Consider the following 17773-nt stretch of genomic DNA (forward strand, 5'->3'; position numbering starts at 1 on the left):
TAATGATGATTAGGACTTTATGATCTTTTTTTGTTCTTATGGGTAAATATCTGCTCACAGAGGACCTAGCACAACAAACTGATTTTGTTTTGGTTCTTCCAGATGAGAATTGCAATTAATTTAGTAACTAGACAATGAACAGTGAGCAATTCTTCAATCTAAATATTACATAAGTCTCCATTACATAACTGTAACATGGCATAAAATATCCTGTGTTTGACTTAAAAAAAATGTAGGCCAGGAGTTATTATTGCAATGCTAAAACTGGTTTAAAAAGCCTATCTCTATAAAATGAATTTACCTGTCTTAAGCATTTAGTTGTTCAGCTATTCGAAAATTAGGACTTTCCAAGTGGAGGCCTTGAGGACATAAAATTCCCTGCCCACTGTTTCTAACTTGCTGCTTTACTTCTATTAAGTCATAGTTACAGATACTTGGATAGTCTCTTTTTCATACATTTTGGGGCCCTTATAGGAGAAATTCAGGTCTCTAGAAGTATGAAACCAGGGAAAGCTAGACTATCCTGTTGTGTGTTTTAATTTCAGTGAATGTACCTAAATGCACTTTTTTAGCATGTATCAGAAGTTTTATTCTTTTTATGGCTGAATAATATTCCCTTGTAAATGTATACCACGTTTCGTTTATCCATTCATCTCTTGATGGACATTTGTATTGCTTCTACTTTTTGTCTATTGTGAATAATGCTGCTATGAACATAAGAGACTCAACTTTCAATTCTGTTGTATACTCAGCAGTGGAATTGCTGGATCATATGGTAATCTTATGATCAAACCTTATTCTTTGAGCAGTTGCCATACTGTTTTTCATAGCGGCTGCATCATTTTATATCCCCACCAACAATGCACAAGGGTTCCAGTTTCTCCACATTCACTCCAACTCTTGTTATTTTCTGCTCTTTTAAAAAAAATTAACTGTCCTAATGGATGTGAAGTACATGTATTTTTTTATGTTTTAATTTCATAAATATGGAGTGTCTTCTATGAAATTACGAAGATGGGCTTTGGACAGAGATTGATCTGGATTAAGTCTTAAAACTAGTTTTGAGACTTTAGGATAGATCTTTAAAACGTTTAGAGTTTTTCTTTCTTCATTTATCAAGCTAATGGTTACCTCAGAGGGTTTTTAGAAGAATTAAGTGATGGAATGTGACCACCGCTGATACGTAGGAGACACTATAGCAGTATATTATATACTTATAAATGAAAATACAAGTAAACATATATAAAATATATTATATATGTAAGTATTGTGTATGTATGTGTCTATATGTATAGACACACACATTTATGTATATATAAATTTACTTGCATTTCTTTTCTTTCAGACTTAATATTTGTGTAATGGGATTTGGAGACTTGTATTTTGATTTTGGAATCAGTCTGCTTATTACACTTTTTTTTGATTATCACTGTTAATATGATAATTTGAGGATGGGAAAAATTAATTGAAAAATTATACATTATGATGTTCTGATAGCGATTTCTACTTATGTCTAATGTAATGGTTTGCTTAATGCTAAAATTTACAACTTGACAAGAATGAAAATTAGCATTGGTGCATTTGGATTTAGTTTTTCTGCCTCACTCCAACGGAAGCAAAATAGAAAGTTTCATTTGTTTCTGAGTATTTAGCCATTAATCTAGGATTCAGATAATTAATGTTTTTGAGACTAATATTTTATAGCATTCCTATTGATGTCTTACCATTAATTGTATATGCACATGTGGCATATTTCCCATGAGAAAACATAAATGTTTCTTTTGAAGTATTATAACTCTTTTATATCTATCTATCTATCTATCTAGATATCAGATATTTATGTATCTATGGATGTAGATAGATAAAGACATATATCAGAGGATCTCAGTTCAAATTCCAGCTCATTTCCTTACCAACTGTGTGGACTTAAGAAGAGTCTCAGTTTCCTTCTCTGGAATATGGAGAAAATAATCCTGGCTAAATCTCAAGGGTGTTGTGAGGATCAAATGATCTTTATTATCAATATATAGTACTCTATATAGTTCATAAAGTACTCCATGGCAGTAATCTGTAATGAGCAAACCAAGTATGGTATTTAAAAAATTTTTTTTATTTGTACTTAAAAATGTTTTTTGGAGTATAGTTGATTTACAGTCTGTGTTAGCTTCAGGTGTACAGCAAGGTGAAGGAGTTATACATATACATATATCCACTCTTTTTAAGATTCTTTTCCCATATAAGCCAGTAAAGAGCATTGAGTAGAGTTCCCTGTGCTATACAGTAGGTCCTTACAAAGTATGGTATTAACATCCCTGCCACCAAGGGGCCAGGCAGTCACTTGTCAGGGCTTTCAAGCATCCTATGTGTGGTTGAACTTGTTCATATTTATAAATTATTTTAATCTAGAGAGTCTGTCGTGAATGACTAAGGCAACTCACTCTGAGGTTTTGCTTGTTTATCTCAGAGAAGGGGAAGGTTGGATTTTATCTCGGGCCCCTTCGAGTTCTAACATCTTTGTAGTCTACAAGCCTATAATTACAAAAGGCCGTTTCTCTCCCTCTTGAGTAGTAAAATAGCTGACTTTTGCTTAGAGGAAGCTATCCTGTAATAATTCATGGTCGTCCAGCCATATATTGTGATAAATTTTAATGTTTGCTAACAACTGCAATAAATTTTCTTTGGCCTTTGTAACATTCTAGAGGACACTTTGCCTCTTACATACCCTCTCTGTACTTGCTTTTGACTATGACCAAAGGAGTAGATGTTTGGTTTGAAATTTCCATGCATAAACAAAACAGACTCCTTTTAAAAACACACTCTAAACATAAAGAGTTCTATACACACACTGTATTTCAGGATGCATTTCTTAGAGAAACTGAAAAACAAAAAGAGAGCTACAGTTATATTTTTGGCTAATGAATGTGTACCTCTCCCCTGACCAACTCTGAATTCTAATTGCTGGTGTCTAGTGGCCCCTTGTCTGCCTGTCCCTGACCCTAGGGAGAGTTTTGTTACCACTTTCCAGTTTATCATTGGGAAGGTTCTGTTGTCTTCATGGAATTCTGCTCCATTCTGTTTATATGAAAAAGAGAAAAAGGAAAGCTCCTCCCTCCTCACCTTTCTCCATGTGGAGACAATAAAGCCCTTGAGAACCACGTTCCCTGTAATCAGTATGAGGTAATTTTACAAGCTACCACGAAAGAGCCTGCTTTGTGACAGGCATTTGCTGATGGTTTAATTATGTCTTGCCTCATTTAAATCGTACACACATCTGGGGAATTCCCTAGCGGTCCGGTAGTTAAGACTTTGCCTTCCAAAGCAGGGGTGCGGGTTCGATCCCTGGTCAGGGAGCTAAGATCCCACATGGCTTGGGTCCATAAAACCAAAAACACAAAAACAGAAGCAATAGTGTAACACATTAAATAAAGACTTTAAAAATAGTCCACATCAAAAAAATTTAAAAAAAAATCTTACAACATCTTTTGGAGGGAGGAGAAATGAAACAAAGTTTTCTTTCCACCATTACCAAAGGAAATTGCTGGCTGCTACGTAACTTGAACATCCTATATAATAGCCCGGAATGGGGTCCTAAAGTCAATTTCTGGGGTGCAGAAGCTGCCTTAGATACAAATATTTTAGGAAGTACTTGTATACATCCAAAGCAAAACGTTGCAGAACTATTTAGTGAGGTATTGTGAGTGGAGGTTTAGACTGGGTTCCTTCCAGACGTACATGGAATCGCGTGAGAAGGTTAGTTCTTTGATTCGCAGGGTGTTATATACCATGGATTATGTGCTCCACACCATTTGAATGGCTTTCATATTTCTTCCCTCCACTAGCATTTATTCGCAGGTTAAAGATGCCAGCAGATCTTTTAGTTTAACACGAGCACTTCTGGGAGGCTTGGTTTCCTTCCACGGTTGTAAAAAAACAGTTCTAAATCTGAGACATTGTTTCTAGCATGTTGCCCGACTGAACATAGCCCATTTTGTGGAATTTCTAACATTTCCTAAACTTATGTAATTCTGTGAAGTTGCTGGCCTTAGTTCTTAAGGTTAAGCTTTCAAAAAATTTAACTCAAATTACTTCCTTCTCTTTGTGCTTTTGGTGTTTGCTCTATGAAGCAAATCTTGCCTTTTTTATTATTCTTTGAGTCTTGAAATGCTGAAAAGATTGTTGTTACCTAGTTAATAAATGGCACTGAGCAGGTTTCTAATTAGAAAACCCCCAAGACCTTTTTCCCTAGCAGTTTATACATCTCTAACTTTAGAGAATGAGCTGACTAAGGGATTCTAGAGAGCTAGTTCTAGAAGCAGGGTGAGGAGTGTGAATAGCTCTGGGTTCCTGCATGCCAGAGAAACACAGGCTTTTCGTCAAAGGCTGCATCCATGCTGGCGCTAGTGATTGCTTCTGCATATTTTAAAAGATATTACAAGGTAATGGAGCTTTCACTCTCTGCTCCCTGCCATGCTGTTTCAGGGAATTCAAGAACTGTATAAAAAAACACATCGTGGTATCTTAAAACAAAGGGGCGAACACTTTGTCACGAATTGGGCACTTTCGGGTTATGTTTGGGTTTAATCCAAGAATTCTACTTATTGAAGCTCTTTTCTGAGAGCTCTGTAAGGGTTTAGTCACCTCTCAGTGAAGCTATCGCTGAACGAATGAAGCAATATTGATAATAATACCTTACATTTATAATATGCCTTTCAGTTCACAGAGTAGTTTCACAGATTCTCTTTTTTGCGCACCTGAGCAGCCCTATGAATTAGGCGTGGCAGGTATTATTAATGCATTTATTATGTAGTAAATTTAGAATCAGACAAAATACACGACTAGTCCAAGACCAGTAGATTTTTTAAAAAGTTTTCCAAAGGAGGCAGAGGGAGAATTACACACACACACATGCACACACACACACACCTGTCACAATCACCACCACCACAAGCATTTTTACAGACATCTGCATGCCCTAGGTTCCCTCCTGTCAACCAAAATAGTCCTGTGATATTAGTTGCCACGCAGAAACAGATCGGTTATTTACAAAATGAGTTGCCTCCTGGGGAGGGTTGCTGAGGAGAACCATACAGCTGCGGGCCCTGAAAATGGAAAGGGCTGTGGAAATCTAAGCCTTAGTGTCTCAGAGGGAGTGGATGGAAGCCTGTTTGGCCATCCTCATTCTCTCTCTCCCTCGCCCTTCCCTACCCAACACTAAGAGATATGACCAAGCCTGTTGGTTCTGCTGCTTTGTTTTTAAATCTACAGCTACCCTAGAGCTCCCATACGCCCAGATTCAGATCCTCCCTGTCTCTCATCACACTGGCAGTTGGCTTTTGTGCTGGGTTTCTTGCCTCGTGTTCACATCATCCTTCACGTGCTGTAAGAGCTGAAAACCCTGTATAAGAGTTCGCATTTTCCCTGGGATGAAGTGCATACTTCTAACCTAGAACGTGGCACTCTGCAGAGGCTGATTTCAGCCAGCCTCACCGATTTCATTTCGCAGCTGGGGCTGTCGTTTTTCGGCACGGTTGGCAGGTCCCTGGGCATTCTCCTTCGCTGCCCTTGTACCGGCCATGGGCTCTGGTTGGGACGCCCCTCCCCTCTGAGCATTTGAACCCTCTCGCGAATGTGCTGAATTAGTATGGGTTCTTTAACACTTGACTTGTGCCTTCTTTTTTGGAAGACTTTTCTAGCCTCCCCTAAAGAATGTGAAAGGTCGCATTCATCTCTGAACCACACAGCACCTTCCCCAGAGCCCCATTGAAAAACTTCAGCCTGTTTCACCCGCTAGACTGAGGGCTTCTGAGGACAGGGTCTGAGCCTTACAGCACCCAGAGGCACAACCTAGGCAGTAAACCTTAGTTGGCTGGATGCTTAACTTCGCTTCACAATCACTTTAGCTATGATGACGAGGATCACAACACCCAGTTTCTTTCCTAGTTACCTAAGGATACCACTAGTTAGGAGTGCTACTGTACTGGTTGGTCTAGAATTTAGGACAAATATTTTCTTTGTCAAAAGACCATTTCCTGGCCTTCCCTGGTGGCGCAGTGCTTAAGAATCCGCCTGCCAGTGCAGGGGACACGGATTCCAGCCCTGGTCTGGGAAGATCCCACACGCCGCGGAGCTTCTAAGCCTGTGCGCCACAACTACTGAAGCTCGCGCTCTAGAGCTGGTGAGCCACTACTGAGCCCGCGTGCCACAACTACTGAAGCCTGCGTGCCTAGAGCCTGTGCTCTGCCACAAGAGAAGCCACCGCAATGAGAAGCCCACGCACCTCAACAAAGAGTAGCCCCCGCTCGCCACAACTAGAGAAAGCCACGTGCAGCAATGAAGACCCAACGCAGCAAAAAAAAAAAAAAAAAAAGACCATTTCCTAATGAACTTAATTAGGAATTTGAAGTTATGGAGAAGAACACATTTTTTTTTTCTCTTTTCATAGTTAAAGGAAGTCAGAAGTAGAGACTGCAGATTATAGAGTTCAGTTCTACTTGAATATGGACTTGTGTTTTTGCTGCACTAAACAATGTAGAGTTTGGCCACTTGCCTGATATAGGACAGTCTAAATAGCCTGCTGTATTAAATTGGGAGTACTCTTTTGGAGCTATCTGTAAACAACCTCTATATGTGTGCTTGAAAAAATTGTGTATTCTCTTTGTAGATACTAATATATAGGAAATATTTTCTAGGGCTAATTAAATATGTTGTCAAGAAAAACAGTTTTCAGGTCCAGTTATTTGGTTTTCACACCGTGTTCTAAGTGATGATTCCTGTAACCTACTGTAATTCTAACAGTCTCTCAACCAACTTTCAGCAGTTAGAAGGTGTCTGTTTTCTGTTGGTTATAAAATCTTTACTCATCCACATAAGTAACTTTTAGACCAGAAGTTAATAATGTTTTCTATAGCTTTGTATGTGTAGGTGGGAGGTAATCAATAGAACTTGTGTTTATAATTACAAGCTATAGGAAAAAAGTCATTATTTCTTCTGACTTTGAAAAATTCCTTAAAAAATTTATGGTCATATTTCTTGGTCATGTGTGCCATTAGAACCATAAAAAAGTGAGATATGAAAAGAGGTCGTCTCATTTAATTTTATAATTAATTTTAAAGAGAATAAAAGAATGAGTGCACATATAATATAGTCAAGAATGTGGCTAAAATGTATGTTTGAGCCGACTGAATTTTATTTTTGTGAAACATGCTTGAAAAATGGGAATGATTGTAAATATTAACACATCGATCAAAACAAGGTAAATTTGGTACATAGAATTCTTATAATTTTTTGTGAGAAAAATGAAAATAATGTTTAGATCTTCTATGTCAATACTCCTTTATTATAGAATATTCGGAATTGACCTTTATTCTAAATTGTGTGTTATCCATTCCACAAATGTACAGAATCATTAGCATATGAAGGCCTTTATTTAGTCAAACTTGCATTTTCCTCATTAACAGAAAAAAAATTTGTTTTTTGACTTAGAGATATCACTAACTATATTATTCCACTATGATTTCCTAACTCGACATTTAGTAGTAGAGTTAGGACTATAATCTTGATTTAGTTTTTTTTGTTTTGCTTTGTTTTTCCCTTATAACATACTGCGTCTCAGATGTCTACACCATGTTCACCCCAGGTATGTGGAAGCTTGGGGAATAGATGACTGAAATGCGACTGCTTGATTACTGTGATTGTTTCTACTTCTTCCATCACTTTGGCTGTCAAAGATACATACCATGAATAAGTAATTAATTGTGCAACGTCAGATAAGGCAGTGAAAGGCACTAATCTTATTCTATTGACTTTCTAAGTCCAGGCACCTTATTATAATTAAGAAGTGCTTTATAATGATTACATTGGTTTGCTTTCTTTATAGATCACGCTAGCTATGATTTCCTATAAATTAATGAAAAAGGTGGTATTCTAACAGGCTAAATGATTATTTAAAAAGGATGTTATAGGGATAATTTAACAGTTGACTGGAGCATGGGCTAGATGATGTTTAAATGTTATTTATACTCAGGGATTCCGAGATTCCAATGCTAGGCTATAAGGGAAATCTAAGAAATGCTGGTCTCCTTAGTTACAGTGTTTTTGTTTGTTGGTTTGTCATAGACTGCCTCTTTAAGGTGTGCCCTATGAACCGATATTCTGCTCAGAAACAATATTGGAAAGCCAAGCAAGTTAAACAAGGGAACCACACAGAGGCAGCCTTGCTGAAGAAATTACAGGTAAGGGCCAGCCTTCCATCTGTCTGGTTTAGGCTAGAACAAGTACAGCAATAACAAAAGATCTATGCTGTAGCTTAATGATTTCACTCGATACACTGAGATTCAGAATAGATGTGGCAACACATTAAAGGTGGAAAGGACTTTTAAGTTACAGGGTGTGGCTACTGATTTCCTGGAGTGCGGTAGTGCATTTCTGCTGTTTATTCAGGTGTGCCACACTAATTCAGGTATTCACATCACACTGAAAACCAGTCCAGAATCTCTGCAGGAATACCAAATCCAGTTATATTTTACTTGACATAGTACCTAATTTTTTTGAAAGACTATTGGAAAAACATTGAAAGTCTGTTGTTTCTGATCTGGGCTCTGTGTAAATTTAATAGAACTTATTTTGTGTCATTAAAATTCCTGTTACTTTCGAATTGAAACTGAATTTTGAGGCTTTTGAAATTTACCTACTATGTTTGGTTTCTCTAGCAATATTCCTTCTGAAAATAATTTTATAAGACCAAAGTGCCTAGTACTTTTCTAAAATTCCCAACATAAAAGCATCTCAATATATTTTGGGCTACATTTCAGCATTAAGCTGAGAGATTTTTATCGCACATTTTCATCATGTATTTAATGATTGCCTCTCTTCTCCCGAAGCACCAAGAGTAAAGCAACCCGCCTATTTTAGTCTTGGTTGTATTCTTTGTTCCTAAAATAAACCTTATTTCTTTGTCAATTATTGTGCTCTGTTTTCTATGCTTCCACACTAAATATTTGATAATCAATTTATAGCATGCTGCAGAACTGGAACAAAAACAAAATGAATCAGAGAATAAGAAGCTGTTGGGAGAAATTGTGAAATATAGTAATGTTATACAAGTAAGTGTCTATTTACTTTTGCTTAAAAGGGGTGAATATTTTATGGTTAATTTGCATTTGGTAGGAATGCCAACCTGCCTTAAAATTGGGGGATACAGTGGCTTGTTATTTGGTGGGAATTATACAGTGTGATATTTTCTGTTGATATTCAGCACACGATTCTGTATGAATAAATCTGGTGCATACACATAAAGAAGTGAGCTTATCCAGATGTATGCACAAGTTATTAAATCAAAAGGAAGAAAATGGGGAAAGCCTGTAACAAGAGTCCTTTAGAATTAATGGGACTAACCTGTAACAAATGAAGCTTTATGTTTTCATTTTGTAGGGAGGAAAGTTTTCAAATTGTACTTTTAGATGAGAACTGTCCTTGAGTTATTAGCTCTTCCATTTCAATTAGTATACACACTGATTTATCTCAGCAGCATTTCTTCCTTGTGCTTCACTTAGATCTTTTAGCTTTTTACTTGGGTAGTTGTGAATGCCCCACCTTGTTCCAAAAAGAATGTAAGGCATTTTCAAAAATACATTCCATATAAGATAAAATATTAATAGAAATAAATAAGGCAACTGGATCAAAGGGAAAATAACGATTGCATGAATAAAATGAAGTCAAGGGTGAGGCATGTTTATAAAATCCATGCTGTAAAGGCTGATAAACTTTGGCTCGAAGCCTTTTTGTTGCTTGAGTAGCTATAAGGGCAGTGTGAAATATTACAGCATTCACATAGAAGGTCCGTACAGAGAGCTAAGTCAGAAGTTCGGAAGCACAAACATTCCCCGGAAGAAGACCAGCGAACTGTTTCTCCAATGAGCTCTCATAAAGAGGACACTGTTTAATATAGTAAACAATGGCCTTAACAACTTCCTTACTGTAAATACTACAATGAGGTGTTTCATAGAGCTGTTTCAAAAAATAACATCCCCTGATGTTTTGTTATCGGCCAATGGCAAAGTGTCAGAGCACAGGACTGGCAAAGCGGTTCTCTGATGGTACAAGAGGAGAGCCCTGGGTCTGCGGCTCCCTGGACGTATGAGTTAATCTAATGATAGATTGTGTGATACCTGTGGCTGCATGTCCCTTGGGCAGTACTCCATAACTAGAGTTTCTCTTAACCAAGTTTTGATTCATACTAAGTGCCAGCGAGCAGAGCTCATGTTTCTTGTCAAGAACCTGACTCGCGAATGTTTGCGTGGTGAGTTAGGGGCTGAGCCACGTTTTCTAACACGGTGGATTCAAAAAGGAGTGGGGTTGGCCCATGAGGGTTTTCACTGGTTTCTGAGATAACTTCCTTCTTATATTGTGGATATTAAAACCACCATTCTTTTTTGAAGTGATTGTAATAATAGGAAGGTTATTTGTTTTAGTTTTCCTACTCAGTAATGTCTTGGAAAGGTTTTGCCCATGGAATCCAGTAACCCGAACAGTGGTGCTTCTGCCCTCATCTGAGAAGGGGTGGGATTGTGTCCTCTTATGGAAGTGGCAGAGTTTATTTAGAATGGGCAGGCTGTCTCCGCCCCCAGGGGGTGAGGGCTGTCTGCAGGCAGGGGTGGTTAATAATACTAAGTGGGTTGGTGCATTATTACAGGTCCTCGGTTATTCTTTAATATGTTCTGTTTTTGTGGCCAGGCAGGGATTGAGAAGGAATGTAGTTTGGGGGGACCCCCTGGTCTCCTTTGGAAAGCTTGGGTTTATCCTATTATTTATCAGTAGATGAAACTCTTTCAGAAGTGTCCCCTGGTTTGTTTCCCTTATGTGCTCACTTCATTATGAAACAGAATTGGGGATGGAGGTGAGGAGGAACCCAAAGAAAGTCGGCTTGGAAAGATGGTGACTGTGGAGTCTGGAAAGAACTTTGTTTAAACTCTATCCCGAGCTGTGTTATGTGGGCACATGATATAAGTATAAACACATATATGCAATTAGCAGAGGAGATCAAAGAATAAAGGCGGTAATCCATATCTTTCTTCTACAGCTACTGCATATAAAAAGCAACAAGTATCTGACTGTCAACAAGAGATTACCCGCTTTACTGGAGAAGAATGCCATGCGCGTGTCCTTGGATGCTGCAGGAAATGAAGGGTCTTGGTTTTATATTCATCCCTTCTGGAAGCTGAGAAGCGAGGGTGACAATGTATGTAACTATAAGATTAAGAGAAAAGCAGCACATTCTTAAAGACAGTAGTTCTTAGTAGTGGAGAATCCAGAAAGTGCAAAGAAAACAGATACAGTTTTCAATCTTCAACGTATTATTTTTATGTTAATTTCTTTAATAGGTTGAAAGCATTTTTTTATAGTACAAATTGCGCTCAGGAATCATAAAAAGACAAAGATCAGATTAATTTAAAAACATCTTCCAGCCAGAATTTGTGTGAAAGAATTTAAGAACGTTAATATTGGCTGAGACTTCTAAGGGAGAGAGGCAGAGTTTGCTTCTCGGCCTATTCAGGAGGGAGCATGGCTGTAAGGAAAAAGAGCTGTGTTGCAGAAGATGGAGTCTATTCCTTTGAATTTATAGAGTGACACAGCAAATCATGACAATATGTCATTTACTGCCTCTGTAGCCAGTTGTTTGCAGTCTGTACATCTTAATAGATGTGTAATGAATGAGGAGCTATAGATTGGCAGTAGCTCATTGACGACAATACTTAAATATGTTGTGGAATGCGAGCGTGTTGTAGCATGTGAGTTCTAGTAGTTGCTAAAATATTTTCCTGCTACTTTATAGAGCAGAGAAAATAAAATTATGTGCAATGATTCAACAGGGTCAATAGTTAGATACTTTTGTGTGTAATAAATGAAGTAGCAGGTGACAGTCCCTGGCACATGGAAGATGCTTAATAAATTCTGGTTGACCCCCAATACGGAATAACTTTCATAAATAGACGACTTTACAGATATTGGGTCAGGTGATCAAGAAAAATAGTTGAGATTAAAAAAATTAACATAAAAATTCAAAGCAATATAAAAGTGTAATTATTCTGACAGTTCTCTCAATCAATACTGTGATGACATTTTAAAATGCATTGGGGCTTCCGTGGTGGCACAGTGGTTGAGAGTCCGCCTGCCGATGCAGGGGACACGGGTTCATGCCCCGGTCCGGGAGGATCCCGCATGCCGCGGAGCGGCTGGGCCCATGAGCCATGGCCGCTGAGCCTGCGCGTCTGGGGCCTGTGCTCCGCAACGGGAGAGCCCACGACAGTGAGAGGCCCGCGTACCCCCCCCCCAAAAAAAAATCATTAAAATGTATTGGCTGTTTCTTGTCTTAGAAATGTCTTCTGTTGTAGTGAATCTATTTTTTCCAGTGAATTTTGAAGTCCAAATTCGATTCCACAGGATGCAAGCTTCATGGTTTAATTTGGTTAATAAGTTATCTGATGATATCCTCCTTAGGTAAGATTTGGGAGAAGCATGGCATGTAGAAATGTAATGCACTTTAAATCTTGTGTTGGATTTCTTAAAAATAAGTTCTCTTTTTTTTTTTTTCTTTTGGCATCAAGTGATGTATGCTGTGAGCATGACATCTTTTTAATTTCAGTAGGTAGTTAATTACAATCAACTCTCAATTATTCAGGGACTGGTTATGCAGTTTATGAACAACCTGTGTGTTTGGATGCCCTGTTTTGTAATGCTCGTTCCCTTCTCCAGCGCTGCCCCCCCACCCCGCCTCACTCCCACTGAGTATGGTCCCTGTTGGCAGGTGGTCAGTGAATTTCAAAACAAAACATCAAAACAGATAAAACCTGAACTCAAGCTCTAAAGGAATGTGATGAAATGATTGGATAAATTGGGGCCTGAGCCTGGCTGTGGATTTTATTAATTCATTCTGTCTAGTTTTTCGTTCTATCTGTTCCTTTCCCTGCTCCCAAATGCCTTTACAGGCTCAAAGAGAGTTGAATGTAATGAACTATTTCAAATAATTAGTTGTATTGGGTTGTGGGGTGGGGAACAACCTACCACCCAAACATTCCATCTTGGTTAAAATGGACAATGTAATTGTTAAGTGCAATGTAGAGATCCTCCTTATATAGGTGTGCTCTATAAAGCATGGCTAAAGCAACCTTACACACTGCTTTTTGCTGAAATAGCTCACTGTTTTTGCTCACCACTGTGTAGCTTTTATGTGTGATTAAGGTTGCTGTGAAAGCATATCCACAGCCCTATATTTGCCATGTAAATAATTGTATCGTAATGGTCATTTTCTTTGCCAGGAATAGGTAGCATTTTTCTAAAATACAAGCCTACTGTATTTTATTGAAGGCCATTGGAAACACTGTTATTTCATAACAGGTGGTTTAATTACTGTTGATTTTCTTTAAAAACATATTGAGGGCTTCCCTAGCGGCGCAGTGGTTAAGAATCCGCCTGCCAATGCAGGGGACACGGGTTCGAGCCCTTGTCCGGGAAGATCCCACATGCCGCGGAGCAACTAAGCCCGTGAGCCACAACTACTGAGCCTGTGCGCCTAGAGCCCATGCTCCGCAACAAGAGAAGCCACGACAATGAGAAGCCCCCGCTCTCTGCAATTAGAGAAAAGCCCGCGCGTAGCAATGAAGACCCAACGCAGCCAAAAATAAATAAAATAAATAAATTTATAAAAAAAAAAAAAAAAAACATATTGAACTTAGAGGAGTAAATTGCAAGGTTTAAAGGACTTTAAAATTTCTGTTTTACTATTTAGCAACTAGTTAAGTTGCGATTTAGGTTATAAGTATCCACAAGATGTTCCGTGACCAAAATGAAATGTAAAAATGAGGCTGATGATAGTGTGGGGAGAAAAATGCTCGTATCCTCAAAAATCAGTTGTTTCTACCGTTTAAGGACACCTTTGCCATTTATCTTATAGAATTTTGGGGTGGATAGTTTTGGGAGAACATAGATTCATGGATCCCTCAGCTGTCTAGAAGTCCTCACGTGCTGTTGCTCAGTTAGAAAGTCACTGGGGACAGCCTTGAGCAGAGTTCATAAATATTTCATTTTCATTTATCTTCCCATGATTGAGTAGTTAATTTTTCATTTAAAACTTTGATCTAAGAAGGCCTTAGTTCTTTACATTGGTGGTAGATTTTAAAGGGGAGAAAAGGCCAGATATTCTTTCAATCAAGAAAAAAAACCAACCCTTAGGGAAAGAGTCTCCTTAAATAGCAAGTAGATTTTGCTGTTTTGCAAAACTAGACCCCTTGGAATTCTGGTGAAGGTGGACTCGATCCCTGGTGTTTTGATTTCTATGGCAATGTTCTTTTCACCACATCAGGTGCCACTTCAAAAGAAGGGTAGCTGCCAGTGGCATTACATTGCTCTTCATTTTCGGTAAAATCCCAACGTGAATCTTACATGGCTGTTAACATAGAATCAACAGATGTGCTTTTGGAATTGCAGTTTTTTTAAATGTTTGTGCACTAGGGTGAATGTGATATGGCAGAAAATTCAAGTTCTGCTTTAAATATGTGACTTCTCAGAAGGCATCTGACCCTATCAGCGGATCAGGCTCCATGCCTGTACTCGTCTGAAAATATTACCAAGTTCCATATTTACCAAGTTATCTAAGTAGATGTGAATTCCCTGAAAATAGAGACTATTTATTACACACTTTTGTGTTATTCCTGGCACTTCTTACTGTTCTTTTTATATCTTATGATTAGCATCTTGTCCATTTCATTTGTAAGTTTTATTCAGCGTGGGTAGTCAAAGTAACTATTGTCAAGAACAAGACCTAGGACCTGGAAATTAGTGAATTAATGCTAGATTCTCCTTATGAATACCATTCTTATGAATCCTTGGAGTTGGTGACATTTTGGCTATATGGCTAGTCTCTTAAAATTATATAAGACTTTACAGGTGGTGTTTTGAGGTAAAACTAACTTTGGGATTGGCCCAAAGCATACAGACAGCTATAATAAACAGTAAGACTTAGAGCAGTGAATATAGGTGCAATCAAAAGTATTATTTTAATTGGAAAGAAATAGCTAAACTATGTCATTATATTTAGCAACTTACTGGCTAATATTTGTATGGTACAGATAAGGATGACAGTGAACCAAATCGAATTGTTCTTTAAGAAATTGGAAGACCAGATATAGCCCTGGCAGAATGTGGTATGAAGTCCCAGTGTTTATGGTACGGAAGACTACTCAGGCTTCTACGTGATTCTGAGACTGGGGGCTGCCTTGGTGTCATGTGCAATGACACGTTTTTATTTTTCGAGGGGATGTTGAAAATATGTCTATGTCATGTTGACTTTTATTTTTTGTTTATAATTTAATTGTTTAAAACAGGCAACAATTCATGGTTCAAAGATAGAAAACAATATAAAGGTATATCGGGAAAAGTCTCTCTCTTATCTTTTTTTTCATGTCCTCAATTCCCAGTTCTCTCTTTTACAGTTAACCACTGGGAGAATTTCTTATGCGTACACTCCTACTCTCTTTCCCTTTTTTATACAAATATAGGCCAGTTCTGCCCCCTCATCCTCTCACTCAACACAGTTCCTTTATGATTTTTCCTTATCTGGACATATAAAGAGTTTCTGTGATGGATATTTTGAGTCACAGCATCTGCCTGATTATGGACTTGAAAGGCAGGATGGTGAATAGAGACCAGTCCTGTAAATAACAGAAGCTATTCCTGCAAACTAAAGGATAACCTTCTGTTGCTCCATTAATGAGCTTGAAGCTTCTCTGTCACATTTGAATCTTCAGATATAGTTTGTGCCAACAGTACTATAGGTGAATGTAGACTCCCGTGTATAATTTATTAAAGGTTAATTTATATTAAAAGTGTGAAATTGTGTTCCTTAAAATCTTGGTCTAGGTTCAGATCCAGGGAGAAGAAGTCCTGTCTGTTTTTACTGTCTGAGTCCTAATTTGTTTTTCAGTTGTCTACTAATCTATTCTAATATTCAGTTGATATGAAATATGCAGAGGGAAGGTGTTGGTTTTCATTTCTGAGATGGTGGTGAGCAATCCTCTGAAGGAGAGTGTAGGTAACTACAGTAATAAGTCTTCTAGCAGAACCTAACAACAAAAGTAACTTGAATAACTATAAAATAACTGTTCGTTATTATCATTAAGAAAGCACAACTTCATTTCCCCACGACTTGAGATATGAATAAAAATACTTGAAGATTAAGCAGACATTGTTAATGATAGCATAAATAAAAAATCAACTTAGACTTACTTCTTTAGAGCACTTTTCCCGTAACTGATTTTAATTTTTATCTAAAAATGAGCACGAACCTATTGGCAGGAATAAAGATGCAGATGTAAAGAATGGACATGTACACACAGTGGGGGGAAGGGGAGGGTGGGGTGAATTGTGAGATTAGGTTTGACATAAACACACTACCATGTGTAAAATAGATAGCTAGTGGGAACCTGCTATATAGCACAGGGAGCTCAGCTCGGTGCTCTGTGATGACCTAGATGGGTGAGATGGGGGGTGGAGGGAGGGAGGTCCAAGAAGGAGGGGATATATGTATACATATAGCTGATGCACTTCATTATACGGCAGTAACTAACACAACATTGTAAAGCACCTGTACTCCAATAAAAAAAGTGAGATAAAAAAATGAGCACCAGGTTTAAGGAGCAATATTAGTGTTGGATGTTTAAGACAAAAGTGAACCATTTGCCCAAGGCCCAAACTGTAAATGTATTCCTACAAGGTCATACTGGATTCTGCATTCTCTGAATCCAGATGACATTAGACTGTTTAATAAACTTCTGAGACTATAGGGAAGATCAAATATAATAGATTTGTTTTTAATTCTGGAGATAATACAAATGTATAAGATTTCCTACGTGCACTTAAAGTGATTCTAATATTTAGGCAGATTGGTTTATTTGTGGTGGGTGCATTCACTCTTTGTATCTCCTGTATACGTGGCATCAGACCTGGTGTGGAGGGATGCTGACCTATTTATTGACATTAAGAAAGCTCTAACTGAAATAGGAGACCAATAAGAAAAGGATCTAGGGACTTCCCTGGCAGTCCAGTGGTTAAGACTCCACGCTTCCACTGCAAGGGTTGTGGGTTCGATCCCTGGTCGGGGAACTAAGATCCTGCATGCTCTGTGATGTGGCCAAAAAAAAAAAAAACTATCTACACCAGCTTTATGAATCCAGACTGATAGGCACTGTGGGACGTGATTATATAATCATTTATCAGAAGATATTTTACCTCAAAGAGAAAAAGAATTAAAATTTATATGAAGGATAAATGGGTCAAATGTTAGGTCAATGACGAGGACTTCTGTGCAGTTATTTTTAGCTTCAGGTATAGCACCACAGACCCATGCACTGTCTCAATTGCAACTTATTTCTGATTCCCAGATTGTTGTTGGAGATAAAGTTGTTTTGATGCCCGTGAATGCAGGGCAGCCGCTACATGCCAGCAACATAGAGCTTCTCGATAATCCAGGGTGTAAAGAGGTAAGTTCAGGAGGAAAGGAAATGAATTTGTTGATTTTCTCATGAGAGGGGAAAAAAAGTCCCTTAGTTTCATTGTTTTCATAAGCATAAGCCCAGTTATGCTAGTTACTATTCCTGAGGTACATATAGATTTCAGATGGTCCTTTGAAGATATTTTTTGACATACATACCCAAGTTGTTCTTTCTGCTCCTTCTAGTTGAAGGAATACTTCAACTAGAAGTACTTCAATTACCAGTTGAAG

General features: G+C 38.1%; 1 protein-coding gene across 2 annotated transcripts in view; it reads left to right on the top strand.

The window, feature by feature from the left end:
• The window catches only part of ITPR2 (inositol 1,4,5-trisphosphate receptor type 2), a 530755-nt gene that overhangs the window by 97753 nt on the left and 415229 nt on the right, over positions 1-17773 (top strand). For both annotated transcript variants that reach the window (XM_032646410.1, XM_032646411.1), the window contains exons 3-6: positions 8116-8231; positions 9015-9101; positions 11078-11236; positions 17433-17531. In XM_032646410.1, coding sequence (XP_032502301.1) covers positions 8116-8231; positions 9015-9101; positions 11078-11236; positions 17433-17531 — 461 coding nt within the window. The remainder of the gene's footprint in view (positions 1-8115; positions 8232-9014; positions 9102-11077; positions 11237-17432; positions 17532-17773) is intronic.

Source organism: Phocoena sinus, chromosome 10, assembly GCF_008692025.1.
Source record: "Phocoena sinus isolate mPhoSin1 chromosome 10, mPhoSin1.pri, whole genome shotgun sequence".
Lineage (NCBI taxonomy): Eukaryota > Metazoa > Chordata > Mammalia > Artiodactyla > Phocoenidae > Phocoena > Phocoena sinus.